We start from the raw sequence: 24,443 nt of genomic DNA, 5'->3' as shown, positions 1-24,443 counted from the left end.
TGGTTTATGGCGGACATTTTGTGGTGGTGAGCCGCCTCACGATATGACGCCGCTCCGGCGGATACGGCGACACACAACACGGGCAATGTTTTTCTTATTTTAGTCGTGAAAGAAAATCAGAAGTTTGAAAAAAAAGATGCGAAAAGGAAAATGATCGAGTGAACGGACTGCGCTTTCCTGTACAGACGTCCGTCCGCCAGAGGAGGCCGCGGTAACGACCACATCCTACACAGGAGCGGAATGTGGCGATTACACGGCCGGGCACCATATGCACTTACAGAAAGCGCCAAAAAATAGGGCAAATTCATCAATAACTACAGGACGAGTTTTATTACAACGCGGAACAGAACTTCACCACACGGTATCTGCATTAACATGTCGGCCATGAACAAGGCAGCCATAGCTTGACATCATCTTTATTCTACAACAAGATTGTACAATCAGATCGGCCGATGTGATCGCTGAGACAGAGGACATCGTCTGAGGTGAGGGAACGAGACTCCCGCCTTTTTTTTTCTTCACAGGGCGCAAGCTCTGATAATAACCACCAGCCAATCAGAAAGCGTCATGCAAATATTAGAGGGCGGAGCTGTGGAGGGAGGTGCGCCTCCTGCTGCGCCTGCGCACTACTCACACGACATCTTGGTTCCCTAGCGGACGGACGTTATACCGAGGCTAACAGGTAACGTGAGGAGGAACCGGGCGGACGTACGGGGGCCACGGAACCGGCACACGTCCTCCTCAGAGCATGCTGGCCGCATGATGTCCACTGAGCCGGCAGCGGGGGGGTTATATAACGCTGAAGTGTGCAACCCCTTTAAGAGTCACGTGGTGCAGGCAGTTATTACGGTGTGTGTTATTATGCTCCCTCCCCCCCCTATAGCGCAGGTGACCCCACGAGTCAAAGGTCACGGCAAGCATTAACCCCTTCCTTCCAGCATTCTTTTTCCTCCCCGGGCTGCAGCTCCCATATTTTCTCCGGGGCGGCGAGATTACGACGACACCAAATCGCTACTTTATATATATATATATATATTTATAATAATCTGTGCCATTTTATAATTTTTCCATTAATTTATTTTTTTCGTGGCAGGACGAGGTCTTCATTGGTTTCATCGTGACGTTTTGATCCCTTTTTCTCATGTTTTTGGGGTTTCATTTAATTTTTGATAGATTTAACTTTTTTTTTTTATTCCATTATTGACGCTGGAGTACAAAGATGGCGGCGATGAGGAGGCATCATGGGAGGGGGGGAGCGGTGAGCGCTTGGGTCCAGACCGGTCACATGACTCCACCGCTTCTATAAACCTGGATCAGGCTGTATAACACAGCCGGCACTTGCTTGGCATGCAGTGAACGTTGCTCCTGAGCTCGCCCCTTACGCTTGCTCTTGACCTCCCGTGCGGGACGGGGTTAATACAGCGCTCGTGCGGTCCGTATCTCGCCGCGTTGGGCGGCCTCCCTAACGTTGCAGTGAGGGGTTAATTTTCGGGGCCTGGCAGATTTTACTCCTGCATAGGAGGTGTAGTGCGAAAACGCAGCCATGAATAGTAGGTGCAAGGCATTGTGGGACATGTAGTTCCACCAGGTCACTGCTGGAGAAATAAATCTGGAACTGTAAAAAGTATTAAATTGTTGCCTGGGATGAAAAATAGATTTATTTTTCTGCTAGGAAAAAAACCCTTTTACCTTTTTTTTTTTTTTTTATTGCTTCCTTAAATTTAGCGGTAAAAAATGAGACCCATTGCCTACACTCTTGGCTTTAAGTTACCCACTTTTTGTGTATGCAGCCCCTATGCAGAGCTATGTGCCTCCATGGCTATAGGCCCAGTGTATAGTCTGATCTCGCGGCATCGCCGCTCCCGTCCCTTCACCTCCAATGGAAAGAGACCGGAAATACTGCAGCCGCGCTCGTCCGTACGCCGAGCAGTTAACGGCGGTCTGGCTTGGGGGGGGGGGGGGCTACGGGCGATTATCAGGCGTTACATGCGCTCTCTCTTTCTCCCCCCTTCTAGATGCGTTCCAAACGGTCAGCTCAAGCCAAGACGACAGAAGAGCCACTGGCGAAAAAAAACCGAGAGCCCGATCCTGGGGCCGATAAAGGGCCCAAGACATCCGGTAGAAAGAAAAATGTTCCTCAAGATGCACCGGAGTGCAGCAAAGGTGATAATATGGAGTAATACAGAGAGGGGATTTGCTGGGACCCCCCTCCGCGCTCCTCTTTAGCGCTGTCCTCTGCTATTTTCATTGTCTGGGGCTGCAGAGTGCAGCAGTCTCATAGTCAATGAATAGAGAGGAGGTCGCACACATACGCTCCATTCAGGAAGGTGGCTGCAGGGCCTAGAGATCGGAACCCCAGCGATAAGGATAATTTGCTTACCCCTTAATGTCTTGGCATTGAGTTTTTTTTTTTTTCTTTGTCAGAATTACAAAATGAGAGAAAATTCCGTAAAGCGGAGGATGTGCAGACCAGCATCGTGCATTACCTGTACAGGAGCACCCTCGGCGGGAACGTCAGAGCGAAGGTAAGAGACCCGTGTGATGTGATCGCCGACCGTCCATGTGTGCATTGCATCCGACCGCCATGTGTGTCCCTCCCCAGTACCTGCAGACCCCATTCCTGCAGTCCCTGGCCTCCTACATTGTCTATCGGACTGACAGTCCCTTCGACAGAAGAGTCACCACTCTAGAATGGCATCCGACTCAGCCCAACACGGTGGCCGTTGGGTCGAAAGGAGGAGACATTATTTTGTGGGACTACGAGGAGTTAAATAACACCATGATCCCCGGAGTAAGTATGGTGGGGCAGAGCGATGCTGTACAGGTGCGATCTGTGCTGTTTTTTTTCATGGCGCTTCTCCTGTCCTGCAGATTGGAGCTGGAGGCTGCATCACCGGGATGAAATTTGACCCTTTTAATCCGAATCAGCTTTATACGTCGTCCGTTGCGGGCAGCACCATCCTGCAGGACTTAACCGGGCGCATCGTGCAGACATTTACAAAGACCGAAGACTGGGCGTAAGAGCGGATTGATTAATGCTCCCCTTTTTTTAGTGGAGCTGTGGTCGTGCATGTGACCCCCATTCTCTGCAAACGGGGACTCGGACCCCAGTAGTAGCGCTCGGTGGTGGGGGTCTCAATGTTGTGATCCCTAGCAGTTATCAATGTGGATTACCCCTTGCTATAGCGGAGCATGTAGGAAAATCTGGTGTCTGTGATCCCATCCTTTGTGCTGCTGCTATAATCGGTGGCTCGCCATTAGCTCTTGTAAAACTACAACTCCCAGCATGCCCTGACAGCAAGGTCAAACAATAAGCCCCTTTTTTCCTTATTCCTAGCATGTGGTACTGCAGCCTGGACGTGTCCGCCCGCCAGCGGTGCGTGGTCACTGGAGATAACGTGGGTAACGTGGTGCTGCTGGAGACCAGTGGAAACGAGGTGCAGAGAGGATTCTGTGGGTCCCCCCCATACTGAGGATTATAGGGTCCGTGATTTTTTTTTTTTTTTTTTCTTTCCCCTTAAGATCTTTAAGCAGAGGCTGCACAAAAAGAAGGTGACACATGTGGAGTTTAACCCTCGATGTGACTGGCTTTTGGCCACCGCCTCCGTGGATCAAACCGTGAAGTTGTGGGACCTGAGGAAGATCAAGGATAAGTCCAGCTGCCTGTACACAATGCCGCACACCCGCGGCGTAAACTCCGGTAATGACGCAGCTCTCCACTGTCCTTTCCTCAGAGCTGTTTGCTGCAGACCCCATCTCATTCTGATGTCTCCTGTGCTGCAGCGTACTTCAGCCCCTGGGACGGCGCCAAACTTCTCACCACCGACCAGCACAGCGAGATCCGCGTGTACTCTGCCATTGATTGGTCACAGCCGCAGCGCATTATCCCTCACCCGCACCGCCAGTTCCAGCACCTCACTGCCATAAAGGTCTGTTTTGGCTTTCAGGTCTTTGGCCGACCCCCTGCAGTGCACATCCTTGCCACCCAGTAATGTAATTTTGCCTTCTACTGCAAACATTCTTATGTGCAAAACTTTTAGGTCGGACCCGTAACTTTGTGCTCTAGAGGCTTTTCTCTCTAATATATAACTCATGTGTTGTGCAGGCTGCCTGGCATCCCCGCTACGACCTAATCGTTGCTGGCCGATACCCGGACCCCCAATTTCCAGGATACACAGCAGATGAGCTGCGCACAGTAGACGTGTTTGATGGACAGAGCGGTAACATAGTGTGCCAGCTGTGCGACCCCTATGCATCCGGTATTATCTCGGTAGGTTCCTGAACCATCCATAGGGCTCTCGTCCTCTTTGGTTTTTATTGATCCTCTAGAGGAATTTTGCTGTATAGATCTGAAAACAAAAAAAGCAACATAATTCGCTTTATTATTTCCCCCTGTGTCTAGCTAAACAAGTTCAACCCTATGGGAGACCTTTTGGCTTCAGGAATGGGTAAGAGCTGTCACCTTGATTTTTAATACTTTTTTTTTTCCTCTTTCTGATCCTAATGTAACGTTACCTTAGCGATCTTCTAGGTTTAGATCACGAAAACATAGAAACTAGTGAGTGAATGTTACCTGGGGTGTAAAGGGCATAAAAATTTAAAAAAAAAAAAAAAAAAATTTCCGTGCTGGGAATTGTGTGTAATCAGTCTGCAATCACTGTTGTAATGACCCGGATGGAGTCCAGATATTTCAGACCTTATTTTACCCTTTAAATCTCCTCAATTAATGCTATTAAGTTGCAGATATAGGGTTAATGCATAGGTTAATTTAGTTAGAAAGTTGCCCGGCCGACTTGCTGAAATTGCGGCTACTTGGAGAAAATTACCTTTATTTCCTCCTGGAGCAGCTGGCTTTGTCATCCAGTCGTGCTGGCGCGGCCTCAGCCACCGCTCGCAGCAGTGTGTGTGTACGCACGCCCCGGCAATGACTGGATATGCAGAGCATCAATGTCATTCCTTGGTCTTCACCTAAGGCTGGGTTCACACATGCGGGACGCAATGTCTCGATCAGCTGGTGGGTCTCCCTGTCCAGAATACAACAGCTCCAAGGGCAAATATGGAGCTGTGTATTCAGGTCAGGAGACCCGGGGCCGCTCCACACTTCGTCGTCCATCCTCGGAGCGTGAACGTCGGCCGTCTGAGTTCGGCCTTTTGCTTCCAGACCGTAGATTCATATTGGTACCGTCATTTATTCAGTGGATATTGGAATTGTGTTCGGCTCATGAAGCAAGATTTTTTTTTTTTTCCTATTCGTTTCAGGTTTTTACGTTCTGATCTGGAGCCGAGAAATCCTCCTGATGATGAAGGAAGAGGAGATGGTGAAAGCCTTGAGAGAAAAAGGGATCCCAGTGGGAAGGAATAAAGAATCCGAAACTCGTCCTCCTAAAAAAGACAAGACGTCGCAGCTGACGAAAGTCCTGGTGAAAGAAGCCACAAGCCAACGAGACAAAAGGAAAGAGAAGGAAAAGTGAGAAAGTCCAGACATAACCTCTGCTGTAACCAAACTCCGCGCGTGCCTTATGGTGTAAGAAGCCGGGGACGTTTGGTTACATCACCTGTCGTTTCTCTTAACTTTTTGCAAAAGGCATGACGTTTCTATAAAACTTGCTGCTGCCTCCGTGCAGGAATCTTCTGACTCTGACCTGGCATTGATGGGATTTCCTACAAGGGTTAAGGCAAAGAGGCATGTGTAATATGATTGAAAAAGCCAGGATGGCATTGCCCTAGCCAGCGATGGGCGGCAGCTACCAGACGTGAAGAATTCATGCGGAGTCATACAAAGAGCAGAGGATTATATGCAGCAATTGGTAATGAAAATGTGCGGTGCAGCTGACGATTGGGTCAGATGTGCGGATGCGGCTGCCAGCTACAGGCCGGTGTGACCGCTACTCATGCAGCTCTCCGCGCACAGTCATGTATGGGGTCTGCAGCCCCCTCACCCGCTATCCATCCCTCACAAGGAATGCATGGATGGAACGTGGGTGGTTGTGACCATATGGAAGTGACACCGGTCCTGCAGAGCTTCCTACGTTCAGACTTTTATGATGTCGCTTAAAGCTTTGTGCAGTTTTTTTTTTTTTTTGAGTTTATTAAAAACTACAAGTTTTTCTAGTAAAAACCTCTTCTGGAAACTCTCTATCCCTAGGGAGTTTTTGGAGGATTTTTTCTTTTCTCAAAGTTTTTGCACCCTTCTGATTGGGCATCGCCAAGTTTGGAGCGTTATCCAGCAGGAGATGCTTTATAGCCATGATCTGCACTTTTGTCTCGTCAGGTGTTTTTGAAAACCGGAACTTGGAAAAAAAAAGACGCTCTTAAGATTGAAAATATGATCTCTAAAGTGATTTTAGTGTACAACTTAATAAGAAAAGTCTTTTTAAGCGGTTTCAGTCTTTTTTTTTTTTTTTTTTCTTCTTTTTGCAAACATTTTTCTGAGCAATCAAAAAAAAACAAAAAACCCCACAATGTCTGGGTGTGCATGGAACCTAAAAATCGTCTGACACTAAATTGGAAAACAATTTGAAGAGAGGGCTCCGTTCTCCAACAATTAATACTTTTTTTTTTCAATTGATGGTCTGCAAAAAAAAGACAACGGGCAATTGAAAAGGCTCGGAGACTATAATAAGTGCTGCCCACAAAGAAAAAAATGAATGAAACGAGCACGAGAATGTCAGCAATGCGAATGGGGCCTGAATTGACTGCATTTCACAGGCCCCAATTTCCAGAACTAATCCTGGTTCTCCTGACCCAAACTATCAGCCTTGTATGTGACTGTTTGGGGTGCGAGACCTGCGTCTGGTCTGGAAAATGGTGTCCATGCAAAAACTGTGAAATGTATGTGTTGAGCCTGTACATTCAGTGCATTGTCCGTGTGCTCATCTAGTGCGGCTGCATGGAGGGAGGCTGTTTTTTTTTTTAATACAGACGGATGATGTGTCCGTCCATCATTATGGTCCAGGCTCGTGCACGTAAATGCTGGCACCGATGAGGACGCTTAGCCGGTCACAGCGGTGCTTTGCGGATGGGGCGTTTCAGCGGTCAGGATGGGTTTTGTGGTTGGATCTCTGCAATAATCGAGAATGAAGATGGTGTACTAGTAGGAGAAAAAAAATATAGGAAGGCTTCCCCTAATCTTCTTTAGAATTAAGCATCGCATCTTTATTTTTTTTTTGTAGAAGAGTATGGATCCTACTACGGGACGTCTCGTCTCCTTTCCATGCTAGGAATAAAGTGCGAGGTGGCATAATATAGGAATAACATGGCGTCTTATGTAATTTCTGTCGCTTCTGTCCCTTTGTTGCGGTGCCCCGTTATAATGCGATCTGCGGACACATTGGACCCGTCTTGCGCTCGGCCCGATTGTTCTTCCTTTACAATAGACATCATTGCTCCAGGCCGGTTCACATTCGCTTACATCCGCCATAGATTCTGGTTTACCTTTGCATTTTTTTTTCCCCCTCCATATTTTCGATACATAATATGGTAAAGTGAATGATTGCGTCGCCCTGCAGAACATCGTGCCCTTGCATGTCTGTGTCCATAGAAACATTATGGGAAGAGGAAAACAAAAAAAAAGCTCAAAAATAAAAAATGAGCTTCAAAAGGAAGGGTATGGTTTCCCTTAAGGCTTGCACATTTAAAGGGGATGTCCAGCTTTGGAGAAAATGTTGCTTCTTTTAGAAATGGCGCTACCCCTGACCACAGGCTGGGTCTGGTGTGGGTCCCGGCGTCAGGAGAAGCAGGTGTGCAGGATGCAACCCCTGTGTGAATGGAGTCAGACTTTTTTTTTTTTCTTTCTTTGCTGGTATAACCTAAGCTTGTAATTTATAATCGCCCAGCAATGGGATCCCAACGGGCGGCACTTTGCCTCGGCCACATTATCGTGACTAGGATTGGGCACAGCCATGTTTTTTTTTCTTTTCTGCCACGTGGAGGTGACATTTTCTGTATGCTATCCTGCTGATCAGTAGCCGCCGTTGCGCATCGGATGTAAATATGGAGCCAAATATTTTGTCCGGAAGTTGAGCTGTAGGTAAAAATCAGACGGTTCAGCCTTTGGCAGGAGGTGGTGGTTATATAATCTGCTCGAGACGTCATCCGCTTCTGTGCCCAAAAGTACAACGTATGGACAGTGTGGGATGTGAGGGGTTAATTTCCTGCAGATTGAGGCCAAGGCTTACACGGCGATGCCGAGATCGTGGTGCTGCATTGTAACACGGTGACCTGCGACACTGGCATGCGACTCACTTGCTATAAACGTTAATGCAAGGGTTAAATGCTGCATAAAATGGCACGGGAGGTTGCCCAATATTTTTCTGGTTGCCCTGCAGCCGCAGGTCGGGGCGCAACTAACTTTGGTCGGAACATCAGTGCAAATGGAGTCGTATTATTACTGCCAGGAGAACACAACAAACAAGTTGCAAAGAAAAAAAAATCCAACTGCTTCCGACTTTGACCCGTTTGTCATGGTGGCAGCACCCCAGGGGGTCGCAATGCAACTCGCCGCCTGTGTCCCCGTGTAACCCCAGCATTACTCTTGTAGGAACACAGGTAACGGGATCACCAATTCCCAGGGCTGAACACGCAGGCGTCGCTCAGTGATCAGGATGTATACACGGGCGGTCACTGGGGACTATCAGTGTATTCTGTACATACTGTTTGCTGTAATGTTGAGCTGAAATAAACGTGGCTTTCTTTTTCAATTTTTAGCGTTTTTTTTGTGTTTTATATCCAGGAGATTCTTTGTTCGTGTGTAATGGCCTGATATGACCTGCAGATGTCACTAATGAGTACAACTCCCATTTCTGGGTTTCCGTTGCAAGCCCTTGTGTGCACATGTCGGTGGTCAGGCGAGTGCACATGTCGCACGTCTGTCAGCCCGTGTCCTCGATCTCAGTTCTGTGCTTCTGATTGCTGAGGGTCCCCAATGATCAGTGACTTATCACTTACCTTTATAGGCAGGTGATCAGTTGTGACTCAGAAAAAGCCGAACATTGCCCGATGTGGACTTTATAATAAACTACTCTGTGCCGACGGCTCTGGCCCAATCCTTCCAATGTTTATTCGGTAAAAAAAAAGACAAATCACATTTCTCACGTTAGACAGATAAAGAAACGATCAAAACCCACAAAGTACAACAGAATCAATGTGCAAAATAACCAATCCAGCAGCGGCAAAAATCACATCTGTAGGATCCCCAGTACTCGAGCCGCATACGACGGCCCACCAGCAGGATCCCCAGTACTCGAGCCGCACACGACGGCCCACCAGCAGGATCCCCAGTACTCGAGCCGCACACGACGGCCCACCAGCAGGATCCCCAGTACTCGAGCCGCACACGACGGCCCACCAGCAGGATCCACAGTACTCGAGCCGCACACGACGGCCCACCAGCAGGATCCACAGTACTCGAGCCGCACACGACGGCCCACCAGCAGGATCCACAGTACTCGAGCCGCACACGACGGCCCACCAGCAGGATCCACAGTTCTCGAGCCGCACACGACGGCCCACCAGCAGGATCCCCAGTACTCGAGCCGCACACGACGGCCCACCAGCAGGATCCCCAGTACTCGAGCCGCACACGACGGCCCACCAGCAGGATCCACAGTACTCGAGCCGCACACGACGGCCCACCAGCAGGATTCCCAGTACTCGAGCCGCACACGACGGCCCACCAGCAGGATCCCCAGTACTCGAGCCGCACACGACGGCCCACCAGCAGGATCCCCAGTACTCGAGCCGCACACGACGGCCCACCAGCAGGATCCCCAGTACTCGAGCCGCACACGACGGCCCACCAGCAGGATCCCCAGTACTCGAGCCGCACACGACGGCCCACCAGCAGGATCCCCAGTACTCGAGCCGCACACGACGGCCCACCAGTAGGATCCCCAGTACTCGAGCCGCACACGACGGCCCACCAGCAGGATCTCCAGTACTCGCTCCGCACGCGCTGGCCCACCAGCAGGATCTCCAGTACTCGAGCCGCACGCGCTGGCCCACCCGTAAGATCCCCAGTAATCGTGCCGCACGCGGCGGTCCACCCGTAAGATCCCCAGTACTCTAGCTGCACACGCTGGCCCACCCGTAGGATCCCCAGTACTCGCGCCGCACACGCTGGCCCACCCGTAGGATCCCCAGTACTCGCGCCGCACACGCTGGCCCACCCGTAGGATCCCCAGTACTCGCGCCGCACACGCTGGCCCACCCGTAGGATCCCCAGTACTCTAGCTGCACACGCTGGCCCACTAGTAGGATCCCCAGTACTCGTGCCGCACACGCTGGCCCACCCGTAGGATCCTCAGTAATCGTGCCGCACACGCTGGCCCACCCGTAGGATCCCCAGTAATCGTGCCGCACACGCTGGCCCACCCGTAGGTTCCCCAGTACTTGCGCCGCACACGCTGGCCCACCAGCAGGATCCCCAGTACTCGCGCCGCACACGCTGGCCCACCAGTAGGATCCCGTGTACTCGTGCCGCACACGCTGGCCCACCCGTAAGATCCCCAGTAATCGTGCCGCACGCGGCGGTCCACCCGTAAGATCCCCAGTAATCATGCCGCACACGCTGGCCCACCCATAAGATCCCCAGTACTCGTGCGGCACACGGTGACCCGTCTGTGGGATCGCATCGCCAGTTAGGACAGTTTTGCTTAGCAGCAGATCCCTAAGGATTATTAAGAAAGACAACAGTAGCGCGCGGCAGCTCAGATGGCAATGATGGTACAAAAACAAGTTTGTGCCAATATGTAAATATAATGGCGGCCCTAACAAGTGGGCGCAGAGTGAGGGTTCAGACACAATCCCTCGATCTCGCCCTAGAATATGACACGACAGACATCTAAACGGAAGACGGTGCAATACATGGACGGCGCCGCTGAGCAATCGTCTAAACAAAAAAAAAGTCCATATCCTATTAGGATGTGTAGAAAGGGTAAAAAGTGTTACTGCTTTAAAAATTGCCTTAAAAACCATGAAGTAGCAAATCTAGAAAAAAAAAAAACCTGTTCGGTCACATCAGGAATATTTAGTGTTTCCTGAATGTGACGGGCGCAGGATTACTGGCAGAGGAAAGTACTGCAAATCGGAAAAAAGCGGAGACGCCAACACACACGAGGCTGAAGAAAAACCAAAGTTATGACCTCTCCCGAAAATATCTGGGGATGAATAGCCTGTACTGCCCCCTACGGGTAGAGTGTCTAACACTACAGCTAGGTGGTCTGGACAGCAGTAGGTGCCTATAAACCCCCGATGATCGCAGGACGTAGTGGACGGGCTGCACCGATGTGAATGAATCCTTTACCTTCTGTGGCCGGCGCAGAATAGAAAGAGACCCCGTAGATATATCTGAGACCACTGAACCACAGTCTGTGTATGGGGAGCCATGAGACTGACCCACAGAGCTGGCGACAGTCCCAGCGCACATTGTGCTGGAGACCTAGTCTCCTCAGTCCACGTGATCGCTCGCGTTGATTTGTTCCCATTAAAACCCTTTTTTCCCTGGAGGTTTAAGAAATAACCTTTTAAAAGAATAAAATGTAAAAAAATTTGCTAAGAATTAAAAAAATCTCTCGGCAGCAAAATCAGCTCTGATCCTCGCCCAGACTGGAGACGTGCTGGTAGCCGCTGGCTGGAGACTTCTGCCGGAAGAGCACCGTGAGCAGCAGGATGATGAGGAGGAAGAGGATGCAGCCGATGGCGACCAGAATCACGATGACTTCTGGGCAGGAGAGAAGAGAAAGCCGCAGGGTGAGACGCCGGAGTACGGCACAATCATCCTGGCTCCAGCAGGAGGCAGCCGTCGCCACGTTACCGGCCTCCTCGCACGGGTCCAGGACTATTAGTACCTGGTAGGGAAGTATCTGCGCCGCTCCCTCACCTTTGTCGTTGTCTGGGCTGGAGAGCTGACACTCTTTCTCCCAGTCTTTAGTGATGACTCGATCCAGTAAGCTCTGAAACTTTTCTAGGGGGCAGCTGTGCGCACAGCCCGGTAACGTCACGGGGTAGGGCAGCCGCGAGCTGTCGTTCCTGAAGTACATCTCCACCGTGAAGTTTCTGGTAGAAGACAAAGGACCATGAACGATGGACATGGAGGAGACGGCGGAGCGATCGATGTCCTGTCATAATCCTTAAAGGGGTTTTCCATAAATAAAGGTAAATTGCTCTATGTTTAACCCCTTTCTGACATCTGACATAAACATGATCACAGTGTACCGGGGGCATAGGGAGGAATCACGCAGGGAGAGGGCTCCCTGCATGCTTCCCTGAGCCCCTCGGAACAGCGCGATGGTGTCATTTGTGGGGGGTTTCCACTGTTTAGGCACATCAGGGGCGTCAAGCCAATTCTGCATTGAAAAAGTCAAACGGCGCTGATTCCCTTCCGATCTCTGCCATGCGCCCAAACAGTGGTTTACCCCCACATGTGGGGTATCGGCGTACTCAGGACAAATTGCACAATAACCTTTGGGGTCCTGTTTCCCATGGGAAAATAAAAATTGTGGGTGAAAAGATCATTTTTGTGGAAAAAATATGATTTTTTTTAATTGTACGGCTGTATGTTATAAACTTCTGTGAAGCCCTTGGGGGTTCAAAGTTCTCACCACATATCTAAGTTCCTTGGGGGGGGGGAGTCTAGTTTCCAAAATGGGGTCACTTGTGGGGGTTTCCACTGTTTAGGTACATCAGGGGCTCTCCAAATGTGACATGGCTCCAGATCTCAATTCCAGCCAATTTTGCGTTGAAAAAAGTCAAACAGCGCTCCTTCCCTTCCGAGCTCTGCCATGCGCCGAAACAGTGGTTCCCCCCCACAGATCTGACACGTGGCTGATGGGCCTTCACCTGTGAATCAATTTGCGCCACATCTAATGGGAACATATCAGTAACTTTTACAATGTCGCCGTCTCCACTGCACGTGTCACTGGGGGAAAATATCTGCGATAGCAGCCGATTACTGCGAGTGTCTTACCCCGAAGACTCTTCATGCAGCTCGAATATATGGCAGGACGCATACGGGGCCTGTTTTCCATTGTAGACGTCCAGCGCCATTTGCAGGGCGCCCAGCGTGGTGTCGTGCTGAGGAGACAGGGTCAGAAATCATGACTGCAGACTACAAGACGAGAGACCATGATATATCTGGTGGCCACCATCCCCCGAGGTAAATGTCAAGGCTGGGGGTGGTTGGTCCTCGTGTGGGGATAGATATGGGGGGACAGGTGACAGATATATGCAATGCGTGACTTGTACCCGTAGGATCCTACTGATACCGAGGAGTGGCAGGAATCTGCCTAAATGACACAGGCCCCTCGGGGGATTTGTTATTTTACTATCGGGATTGTTTGTCTTCTGCATCCTCTATGTACGGCCACAAATCGCAGACCGCCATTGTTCTGGTTGTTTGCTGCTCTCATCTTTTTTCATCTCTGGTCATTAATGTAGTTCAAATGATGTTTTGGGAGAAGAGAGATAAGAGGTACAGACCAGAGGATGAGCTCGCTGACTGATCAATGGGAACTCATTCTGCAGTCTGCTATGTACAGTGATGCATAGAGGATGGAGGAGAGGTACAGACCAGAGGATGAGCTCGCTGACTGATCATTGGGAACTCATGCTGCAGTGTGCTATGTTCAGTGATGCATAGAGGATAGAAACAACAATTGTGTCCTCAAAAGGGTCCATAAAAGGCAAACCAGAAATTCAGGTTGCGTCACGTCCATAAATCAGCCACTTACTGTTGAGTACGCGATCAGCTTCAGGCCTGCGGAGTCGCTGTGTGCCGCGGCTGTTAGATTCTTCAGGATCTGATCCACCAATACACCTGCAGAAAGCAAAACACGTTACCTATAACAGTGCCCGACAGCCGGCGCCGGCCTGTTCTGGCTGCATGCGGCACCATCGGGTCACCGGCCGAAGCGGCTGGCGGTAGCGTCCCCCCGCTCTCACCTCCCTGCAGCCGCGCCTTCTGCTCCTGCTTGATGATCCCGAAGAGGAACCTGAAGCTGAAATCCTTCAAGTCCCTCAGTCGCTCCAGGACGTCTCTTGTCGCCCAGGACGGGAGGCTCAGGTTGTGTCTCGACTACGGGAAAAAAGAATAAATTCATAATTCTGAATGAAAGATAAACATTTAAAAGAGCCAGAGTCTTTTTTTTCCTTTCTGCCATCATCAGTTATATTGGGGGGCACAGGAGCTGAAGACCCCAATGACAAAGGGGCAGAAGAACGAGGGTGAGAAGCGTGCCTCTGCAGCTCTGATTGGCAAAGTCTCCCGATGGAGGCTGTACATGGAGGCTGTGACAGTGGCCTCCATTGTCCATAGACTAGAGGCTGCATCCATGTAACAGACACAGATGGAGGCCGGGGGGCCAGGTACCGGTCACAGGCGGCCACAGCTCGCTATAATGATGTTGATTTCATGTACATGACATGGGTAGCTGTTCTTTATATTTCACAGGTGCCGGTGACTGATCCCACACAGCGGCGTCCATCAGCCCGAGGGTCCGACAGACCCCTATGGCGCCATTTACCATGTATGCGATGTGAATGGACTACAACTCTGCCCCCCACCTTGTGAAAGCTACAACTCTCAACATCCCACAACACCATGTGATCTCAATGCATCATTAGAATTGTAATTTAGCGATATCTGGAGATCCCCACGTGTGTGTGTGTGTGTGTGTGGGGGGGGGTCACATCCGTCAGCCATTGCGGCCCCTTCCCTTCGATTGATGAAGGTCCAATAACCCTTTCACTGCCAGCGATGTCATAAACCGAAATGCATTCACAACAATGGCTGAGTGGATTTGCAGGGACTAACGAGCGTGAGAACCAGACACGCATGAGTCTGGATCTGACTAGTGGGGTCCTGGGGATGGGGGGGGTGCAGAGACCTCACAATCGCACACTAATGACAAATCCCCCCCCCCCCCGATATTGGAAAGGTTTCAGCAGAATTCAGCGTCACGAACAGACTCTAGAGATGACTGACCTCACAGAACAAGACGTCGGAGACCGTCCATACAGACTCTAGGGAGCAATCCGGAAGTCCGGTCTTATTGGCGACCATGTGCAGGAAATCCTACAGAATACAGAGGTGTCAGGATGAAGCGCGGGATGTGACGAGCAGGGGGCACAGACTCCGCCGGGCACACGGCCTCCGCTGGACTTACCAGATTGTCTCTGGTCTTGTTCACATACTCAGGCGAGTGCCGCGTCTCTTCTTGTAGCTTCAGATATTTCGGACAAGGTAGAATTGGAAATTTTAAGAGCTGAAATAAAAAAAAAAAAATATGGGGTCAACAGCAAAAACTACCACCACTAAAAGCCCTTAACCCTTGCCATCATGTGCCGCACGTAGGAGCGGGTGTACGTTATATGCGGCTCCTGCCTTTGCTCGCTGCAGATGATCTTTGACAATGGCAGTAAGTGGCTGCGGAGCGGGAATTTTTCCCCGTTTTTCAGCAGATCAAATGGTAAAATGCAGCATCAATACAAAGTACAAATGTAGGGTTAAAAATACAGACACGACTGACGGGAAGGAATTTCTCCATCTCCATAAAGGCGTGATGAGACTCAGCTCTGCTATTCCCATGCCAGGAGGTCCGCACACGCCCTTGTGTACCTGAGCACCGCCACCATTACTCACCCGCTCATCAGAGTCCGGCACTGTGTGCACCGGGATCGGCTGCCAGCTGATGTTTGGGTTGAAAACCTCTGCACCCGCAGGTGGGTACAGGCCGGCCAGGTTGGCCTCTGCACTCATCAGCGTGCGGTCCACGTCTGTGCTCCTCACATAGATCTGGGGAAGGGACAGGAAACAAATATAAGAAGCCATGATATTGTGCCAACGTTCCCCAGCCCTGAGAAGTTCTTACCTCGTGCCTGTCATACGACTCATTCAGGAATCCTTTGTAACGCGCTCGCAGGGCCTGTCCCAAATCCCAGTGCTGCCTCATCCCAATCTAAACAATAAAGTTTCACAAAAACTCAGAAAACTAGATGCCGAGTACATAGATTAGTTTCCTGCTAATTTCTAGATCATTATTTGGCATCTCAACACCAGGAGGCGCTCTCTGCATACACTGACAGTAATATCAACTCACCAGCAGGGGGAGCTCACTACACACTGTACAGACAGGGAGATCAATAAATGCAGTGCAGGGAGCGCCCTCTGGTGGTGGCCGCAGGCATTTACAATGGTAGAGATTGGTGATGGGAGAGCTGAGGATTTGGAGCTCTGTATCAGAATAGGACCAAGCTCCGACCACTAGAAAGATATATTATAATATTACGCAGCATGGACTTTAGCATTAATATTCAGGACAATGTTAAGAGGTAAAAATTAATCATAAAAGTGTCTTAAATAGAAAAATAAATAATTGCTACATTTAAAATCAAATAAAATAATACATGGCGCCACTCCTACCTGCGTCAGCTGCCCAAATCCCTGGGGCCAGGCGCTCTCCTGATGCACATCGGTGGGATAGGCTTTCACAGGGGAGCGGTCGCCGTGCCGATACACCTGGAAGATAAACCACAGCGAAAGCCGCCATCAGCGGAGCGTCCCCGCACACAATACCGTGTTCACCGCAGGCGCTCATTCACACTGGCAGATTCTCCGCAGGGAAATCATCGGCTCAGGAATCAATGGTGATTGGCGGCACGTCGGAGGATGAGGAGCGGCGTGACTGCGAATCGTCACTGATTTCTCGTAAGATGACTCAGAAAATCGGAACAGACGCGACCCGAACGTCATCCGCACTGAGGGGTCCGAGAGACCGAGGGGCGCAATGTCCACTGCAGAAGGCTGAGCATTCATGGCGGGATCAGTCAGTCACTGTGCGGCCACCGCCCGAGTGTATCACCCACTGCATCCCACGTGTCCTGGTCCGTCAGCCCCCTGCGTCCCCACGTCTCCCGAGACCCCACACCCCCTGCGCCTCCTCTGTGGCTGTGCTTGGTAACTCTGCTCCTGCAACATCCTCGAGCCTCCACTCGCCATGCCAGGTGCCTCTGCCCCAGCGGTGTCCCCAAGACTCCCCCCCCCCACCGTGTCCGGTCCCTCCGCCCCTGACCTGCTCCATCTCTCTGCTACCGCCGTGTCCGGTCCCTGAGCCTCCCCCGCTCCCGGCTCCTCCACCCCTGACCTGCTCCATCTCTCTGCTACCGCCGTGTCCGGTCCCTAAGCCTCCCCGCGCCGTGTCCGGCCCCTCCGCCCCTGACCTGCTCCATCTCTCTGCTACCGCCGTGTCCGGTCCCTAAGCCTCCCCGCGCCGTGTCCGGCGCCTCCGCACCTGACCTGCTCCATCTCTCTGCTACCGCCGTTTCCGGTCCCTGAGCCTCCCCCGCGCCCGGTCCCTCCGCCCCTGACCTGCTCCATCTCTCTGCTACCGCCGTTTCCGGTCCCTGAGCCTCCCCCGCGCCCGGTCCCTCCGCCCCTGACCTGCTCCATCTCTCTGCTACCGCCGTGTCCGGTCCCTAAGCCTCCCCGCGCCGTGTCCGGCCCCTCCGCCCCTGACCTGCTCCATCTCTCTGCTACCGCCGTGTCCGGTCCCTAAGCCTCCCCGCGCCGTGTCCGGCCCCTCCGCCCCTGACCTGCTCCATCTCTCTGCTACCGCCGTGTCCGGTCCCTGAGCCTCCCCGCGCCGTGTCCGGCCCCTCCGCCCCTGACCTGCTCCATCTCTCTGCTACCGCCGTGTCCGGTCCCTGAGCCTCCCCGCGCCGTGTCCGGCCCCTCCGCCCCTGACCTGCTCCATCTCTCTGCTACCGCCGTGTCCGGTCCCTGTGCCCCCCCCGCGCCCGGTCCCTCCGCCCCTGACCTGCTCCATCTCTCTGCTACCGCCGTGTCCTGTCCCTGTGCCCCCCCGCGCCCGGTCCCTCCGCCCCTGACCTGCTCCATCTCTCTGCTACCGCCGTGTCCTGTCCCTGTGCCCCCCCGCGCCCGGTCCCTCCGCCCCTGACCTGCTCCATCTCTCTGCTACCGCCGTGTCCTGTCCCTGTGCCCCCCCGCGCCCGGTCCCTCCGCCCCTGACCTGCTCCATCTCTCTGCTACCGCCGTGTCCTGTCCCTGTGCCCCCCCCCGCGCCCGGTCCCTCCGCCCCTGACCTGCTCCATCTCTCTGCTACCGCCGTGTCCTGTCCCTGTGCCCCCCCGCGCCCGGTCCCTCCGCCCCTGACCTGCTCCATCTCTCTGCTACCGCCGTGTCCTGTCCCTGTGCCCCCCCCCCGCGCCCGGTCCCTCCGCCACTCACAGCGAGGCTGCAATTCTGCTACACAGAGGCGATCGGAACACGGCGCAATTGTTTTTTGGATTTTTTTTCTCCACTTAGATGAAAGAGACCTGTTTGGTGTCTATGAACTCGTAATGACCCGGAGAATCATAGCGGCAGCTCAGGTTCAGCATTTAGTGACCCCAGCAAAAAAGCCAAATAAAAAACAAGTGTGGGATTGACTTTTTTTGCAATTTCACCGCACTTGGAACTTTTTTCCCCGTTGTCCAGTACACGACATGGTAAAACCAATGGGGTCTTTCAAAAGTGCAACTCGTCCCGCAAAAAATAAGCCCTGACATGGCCATAGTGACGGGAAATACAAAAGTTACGGCTCTGGGAAGAGGGGAGCGAAAAACGCAAAACCGAAAACCGCTCCGGGGGTTCAGGGGTTAATGGCGACACTGAGCGGACCCCTTCCCCCCGGACGGAGCCACTTCCGGGGTCTGTGTAATGGCCGCCGCCGTCCTCTCCTACTCACCACAGTGACGAAGCGCAGCTGCCGGGCCGGCGCGGTGTGAACGGCGGCCAGAATCTGCCCCGATAACAGCACGACCGCCCCCAGCAGGGATCCGGAGCCGCAGCCGGCAGCCATCGCAAAATGTCCGGCCCCGGAACCACAGGTGCACAGCCGCACTTCCTGTGGGGAATGGTATCCAGGCAACACGAGAGTACAAACATGGCTGCCCCCAGGGTGGACGCTACACTATGGGCTGCTTCCAGGTATGATGTCACGTGTTCTGACTTAGCAAACCCCGGAACCCCAAGCCCAGAGCCGCATTTCTTGTGGGGAACAGTATCCCGGCAACAAACAAGAGTACAAATATGGCTGCCGTTAGTCATGGATTGCAAAGATGGCTGCCTTTCCAATGACGTCAGGTCATGTGACATAACTGCGCAAATCACCAGCCGTACTCTCCTTATGCCCCTAGTGGCCGAGCGTGGAACGGCAATAAGAAGGATACTGAGTGATGTGAGGCTCCCTCTAGTGGCGAGGTGAGGGATGGGCTATAAACAGTGATGGCAGTTTTGGAGTTTTCTCTTGTGCTGCAGAAATAAGGTAGAATCTTGACTGATTTTACAACTTTCCGTCGACGCAGCGACGTGACGGCTGATACTTGTCCTTTTCTTGTTGTTGGTAACATTTTCTGCTCCATACGACGTTATCACTTTTTTACACTTTTTTGGGGCAGGATGAAGAAAAACAGAAAACAGACTTTCCAGATCAGTTATGGCCCTTTGGTGTAATTGACAGCTCTTTATTCTGCGAGACAATATGATTGCAACGATGTCAGATTTATTGTTTCATTTTTACTTTTTTTTGCCCTAAATAATCACTTTTCGGATTTTTTTTTTATTCCGGTTGCCTTATTTTGAATCATGTTTTTATTTTATTTTTTTCTGACCTCTTGGATTATAATTCACATCACATGACTATATTTTGCTGGTCAATAAGGATACAGAGACCCCACTATAAGGATTAACCCCCCCATAGAACACAAAGTCCCATAAAGCGGTCTCCTCCTCACCCTGCCGGGGGCCGGCGCTGCCTCTCACCGCTGTGACGGCATGTCCAACACTCTGCAGCCAATCGCTGAGCTCAGAGGCTCATGCCCTCTACAGCTGGTCGCAGTGATTGGCTGCAGCGCTGTTGTTGGCTGCAGTCGATCATCAATGACTGGAGCAGCAGCGCTGGACCCCTGGATGCCGAGTAAGGGCTCGTTTTTGGATTTTGTCTCCCCCCTGAGCCTTTGGAGCAATAATCTTTGCAGCTGTAAGACAGAAGTGGGGACCCCACCATATCCTCTGTATGTCCTGACAGGGGTTAACCCCTTATCTGCACCCTTACTCTTCTCCGTGGCAGCCCTGACACGGCTCTGATCCTACAGACGATCTTGTTATTCCAGAATTCTCCATCCTGATGACCTGGGACGTCCGGTATGTGGCTGCGGTCAGAGATAATGCAGAAAGTGTCAGAGGACTAAGGCTAATTTCACACTTGATTTTTTTTGCAGCGCGTTTTTCCCGCAAAAAAACGCATTGAAAAAACGCATACAAACGCATACAAATGCTGCGTTTTTTTCAAGCATTTTTATGAGCATGCATGAAAAAAACGCAGCGTTTTTATGCGTTTTTGTATGCGTTTTTAGTGCGTTTTTACCGCGTTTGCGTTTTTTTCCAACATTAGGTGGCCCCTCACACTACCCAAACCATGACTTTACTAACCCTAACCCTAACCCTGACCCTAACCCTAACCCTGACCCTAACCCTAACCCTGACCCTGACCCTGACCCTGACCCTAACCCTGACCCTAACCCTGACCCTAACCCTAATCCTGACCCTAACCCTGACCCTAACCCTAAACCCTAGCTAACCCTAAACCCTAGCTAACCCTAACCCCCTTAACTAACCCTAACTCTAACCCAAACCCCTAAATTCCATTGTCCAACTAATGGTAAAAAAAAAACGCATGCGCAAAAAAACGCATACATAAGCATGCCAATGCGCACATATGCGCACCCATAGACTTATAATGGGTGTCTTGCTGTAAAAAAACGCATTGCGTGCGCATGCGTTTTTTTGAGGCAAGTCGGACGCTCAAAAAATGCAACAGGATGCATTTTGTGCTCCCGAGCGCATACCGCAAAAAAACGCATGCGCGGAAAAACGCATACAAACGCATGTGTATGCGCACATAAGCGCATCCCATGCAAAGTATAGGAAAAAAAATCGCATGCGTTTTTTAGCGCTAAAATCCCGCAAAAAAAAACGCAAGTGTGAAACCAGCCTAAGAGGAGACGTCAACGGCGGCCATTCCGACGTCTGAACACAATAAAAGGATCCAGTATGGGGAGAATGTAAGTGATGATAGTCAGTGCCGCTATAGAGGGGTCTGCGCCGGTCCCTATGACGCTGCATCGCGGGCCTGCTCTGCATCCTCTGTAAGTCTCCAGGCCATAAACACAGCACACGACTAAGGAGGCCTCATGGAGGTCATCAGTATCAGATCAGTGGGGTCCGACAACTGTGCCCTCCACAGATCAGCTGTTATCAGCATCGGCGGCTCCGTACACCATGTAGTGGCCGTTCTCAGTACTGCAGCTCAGAACCCATTCACTTTGATAAGGGCTGAGTCACTGACACGCTCCACAAGGAGGGGAAGCCACAAAAGGTCATTGCTGCAGAAGCCGGCTGTTTACACAGTGCTGTATCCAAGAATATTAATGGAAAGTGGAGTGGAAGGAAAAAGTGTGGTAGAAAAAGGTGCACAAGCAACCGGGATAACCGCAGCCGGGAAAGGATTGTTAAGAAAAGGCCATTCAGTAATGTGGGGGAGATTCACACGGAGTGGACTGCTGCTGGAGTCATTGCTTCACACCACACACAGACGTGTCCAGGACCTGGGCTACAAGTGTCACATTCCTTGTGTCAGCCACTCATGACCAATAGACAACACCAGAAGCGTCTTACCGGGGCCAAGGAGAAGAAGAACCGGACTGTAGTCAGTGGTCCCAGAGTCTGGAGGAAGAGTGGAGAGGCCACAATCCTAGCTGCTGGAGGTCTAGTGTGAAGTCTCCACCATCAGTGATGGTTTGGGGATCCATGTCATCTGCTGGTGTAGGTCCACTGTGTTTTATCAAGACCAAAGTCAGCGCAGCCGTCTACCAGGACATTTTAGAGCTCTTCATGCTTCCCTCTGCCGACAAACTTTTTGGAAATGGAAATGTCATTCTCCAGCAGGACTTGGCCCCTGTCCATGTGGCGCCCCTGAGGATTCAGTTGCCACAGAGGTACTGCACCTCCTCCTGAGGTGTAGTGCCCCACCATCCAGGTAGGTTGGAGGCTCCTGACCACGCTCCAACACTCGCATCCCACACAACACGGTAGTTCAGCAAAGCCACATTGCGGCTCCCTGCTTGGAGTGTAGCAGAGCACCTTTGGTGGCTCCCTGCTTGGAACACGAAACGTGCTGGGAGGCGGGTGGAGTTAGAATACATAAAAGAGCGGGAAGGTTTAGGATTTCAGGTCAGTCAGTGGGAGAGAGTGAGGAGAGAAGATCCCTGGGAGAGGGATGGAGGAAGGAGGTGCTGCAGCAGATCTCAGTGACCTGGGTCTGCTGGCACGGGAAAGGAAAGAAGGAGAAAGACATTGAACAGAAACCTGATCTTCCATAAGAAGGAGAGACTAGTACGGAACGAAGGAGTAAAAGGGAACAGAGGACGTGGGTTAGGAGGGAACCCTGCCTAGAAGTTCTAAGCGCAAGGCCGGGGCCCGGTCCCCGAGGTTGTATGGATACTAATGGTTCTGCAGCAGACACCGGTGGAGTAGTGGGCTGTAAATGCACTACTCCCATCTAAGACTTGGGGGCACAACAGCAACTTGGATAGAGAGCCGGGACTCAGGAGTAAGGAGTCCCCGAAGCAGGCTACAGCTGTCTGCCATACAAGCAGAGTACTTGGGAACATCTGTCAGGAGGCACTCCAGTGTAACTCAGTACTGGGAGTACTTCACACCAAAGGCGCTATAAGAGGAGACGTTCAGAGAGGTACATGTTGGCGGAGTGTTTGAAGGGAGCATTCCATCTGACCCGGAGGACACAGCACGGAGGCAGGCACCTGTGTGTACTACAGCATGTGAGAAAAGCTTTGGAACTGCATGCCCTGGTGTCCTCCAATTATTCCTGCGCTAACACACCCAGCACCGCTACATCTGGGTACCAGCTTCTACACCGCCTGCGCCTCTCCTCTACCCCTACATCTACACTGCCCTGGGACTACAGCTCCACCTGTGGGGAGCTTCACCATCTTGGCTGCAACACACCACCAGCCCCAGAGGATCTGCATGCAGCGTTGGCTTAACATCTCACTTGCCAAACACCACAGGTGGTGTCACGAACTATTCCATTAACTACTGTACATTCCACCATTCAAACTTCCCCTATTAATTAGGCGCCCAGGGCCATGGACCGGGTCACCGCTGCTGTGACACATCCCGCCGACACCGGCCCGATACCGAGTACCCCACAGCCCTGGGAGGGCAACCCATCCACACTGCCAAAAGTACCAATACCTGGTGTAAAAACAACAGTATCACTGGGCTTGATTGGCAGCAAACTCTCCTGACCTTAACCCCATAGACAATCTATGAAGTATTGTCAAGAGGAAGATGAGAGACACCAGACACCACAAGGCAGACAAGCTGAAGGCTGCTATCAAAGCAACCTGGGCTTCCATAACCCCTCAGCAGTGCCACAGGCTGATCGCCTCCATGCCACGTCTCATTGATGCAGTAATTGATGCAGAAGGAGCCCGACCAAGTATTGAGTGCATTTACTGATCAGACATTTCAGTAGGACAACATTTCAGATTTTACAATCATTTTTCAAGCTGGTGATATAAAGTATTCTAATTGACTGAGATAATGACTTTTGGGTTTTCATTGGCTGTAAGCCATAATCATCAACATTAAAGGGAATCTGTCACCTAATTTTGGCAGGCGATGAAAACGAGGTTGGTCCGGTCCGATGGGCGGCGTTCCCGATGTGTGCCGCCTCCCCATCCTTGGCCGCCGTCCGCAGTTTTTTGAGGAATAGGAGTAGGTCTCCGCCATTTGTTGCGCGTGCGCTAAGTATTCTTGGCTAGTGCACGCGCAGTATGCTTTGCCCAACTGCGGGCAAAGCCGAAAAGCCTGACTGCGCATGCGCCGGTTAACTAAGCCCCGGAAGTATTTTGCTGTGTTCCGGGGCTTAGTTAACCGGCACATGCGCAGTCAGGCTTTTCAGCTTTGCATACTGCGCGTGCGCTAGCCAAGAATGCTTAGCGCATGCGCAACAAGTGGCAGAGACCTACTCCTATTCCTCAAAAAATTGTGGACGGCAGCCAAGGATGGGGAGGCGGCACACATCGGGAACACCACCCATCGGACCGGACCGACCTCGTTTTCATCGCCCGCCAAAACCAGGTGACAGATTCCCTTTAACAGAAATAAACACGTGAAATAGATCACTCTGTGTGTAATGACTCTGAACTGAAATAAATTAACTCTTTGATGATATTCTCATTTTGTGAGAAGCGCCTGTATATACCAGGGACCGGCAGTCTGTGACTGGATCACTCTTTGTACTTCGGCTTTAACCCCGTGCAGTCTGAGAGCTCGGGAATGTGCGAGGACATTGCACCAGGAA

General features: G+C 51.6%; 2 protein-coding genes across 3 annotated transcripts; one reads left to right on the top strand and one right to left on the bottom strand.

Moving 5' to 3' along the window:
* The first annotated feature begins 559 nt into the window (after nt 1-559).
* On the top strand, nt 560-8,699 carry DDB2 (damage specific DNA binding protein 2). 2 transcript variants are annotated; one of them, XM_073541622.1, is made up of 11 exons: nt 560-682; nt 2,016-2,163; nt 2,425-2,525; nt 2,603-2,791; nt 2,872-3,017; nt 3,338-3,437; nt 3,523-3,700; nt 3,784-3,929; nt 4,106-4,270; nt 4,403-4,448; nt 5,260-8,699. In XM_073541622.1, exons 2-11 carry the CDS (start codon nt 2,016-2,018, stop codon nt 5,469-5,471), a joined length of 1,431 nt encoding a protein of 476 aa, XP_073397723.1. In that variant the 5' UTR covers nt 560-682; the 3' UTR covers nt 5,472-8,699. The 2 variants fall into 2 exon arrangements, with proteins under 2 accessions (XP_073397723.1, XP_073397722.1); XM_073541621.1 differs by lacking the exon at nt 560-682 and adding an exon at nt 693-849.
* A 335-nt stretch (nt 8,700-9,034) lies between these two features.
* On the bottom strand, nt 9,035-18,896 carry ACP2 (acid phosphatase 2, lysosomal). Its single transcript, XM_073541623.1, has 11 exons — nt 18,741-18,896; nt 16,418-16,513; nt 15,867-15,953; nt 15,638-15,790; nt 15,162-15,260; nt 14,981-15,070; nt 13,939-14,071; nt 13,728-13,813; nt 12,965-13,071; nt 11,879-12,054; nt 9,035-11,719 (listed from the first exon to the last, which is right to left on the bottom strand). Exons 1-11 carry the CDS (start codon nt 18,852-18,854, stop codon nt 11,583-11,585), a joined length of 1,278 nt encoding a protein of 425 aa, XP_073397724.1. The 5' UTR covers nt 18,855-18,896; the 3' UTR covers nt 9,035-11,582.
* Nucleotides 18,897-24,443: the final 5,547 nt, after the last annotated feature.

This window comes from Dendrobates tinctorius, unplaced genomic scaffold (assembly GCF_039654945.1).
Source record: "Dendrobates tinctorius isolate UK_male_01 unplaced genomic scaffold, ASM3965494v1 ptg000124l, whole genome shotgun sequence".
Lineage (NCBI taxonomy): Eukaryota > Metazoa > Chordata > Amphibia > Anura > Dendrobatidae > Dendrobates > Dendrobates tinctorius.
The sequence above is the reverse complement of the archived record's forward strand: the minus strand, read 5'-3'. Positions and strand labels throughout refer to the sequence as shown.

Bases quoted from the DNA above. Each gene is read 5' to 3' on its own strand.
- DDB2 (XM_073541621.1), top strand. From the start codon at position 760: ATGATGTCCACTGAGCCGGCAGCGGGGGGGTTATATAACGCTGAAGTG. The intron at 2,164-2,424 runs GTGATAATATGG...TTTCTTTGTCAG, and splicing joins TGCACCGGAGTGCAGCAAAG to AATTACAAAATGAGAGAAAA. The intron at 3,438-3,522 runs GTGCAGAGAGGA...TTTCCCCTTAAG, and splicing joins TGGAGACCAGTGGAAACGAG to ATCTTTAAGCAGAGGCTGCA.
- ACP2 (XM_073541623.1), bottom strand. From the start codon at position 18,854: ATGGCTGCCGGCTGCGGCTCCGGATCCCTGCTGGGGGCGGTCGTGCTG. The intron at 15,791-15,866 runs GTAAGAACTTCT...TCCCTTCCCCAG, and splicing joins AGTCGTATGACAGGCACGAG to ATCTATGTGAGGAGCACAGA. The intron at 11,720-11,878 runs GTGAGGGAGCGG...TCTCCTGCCCAG, and splicing joins CAGCCCAGACAACGACAAAG to AAGTCATCGTGATTCTGGTC.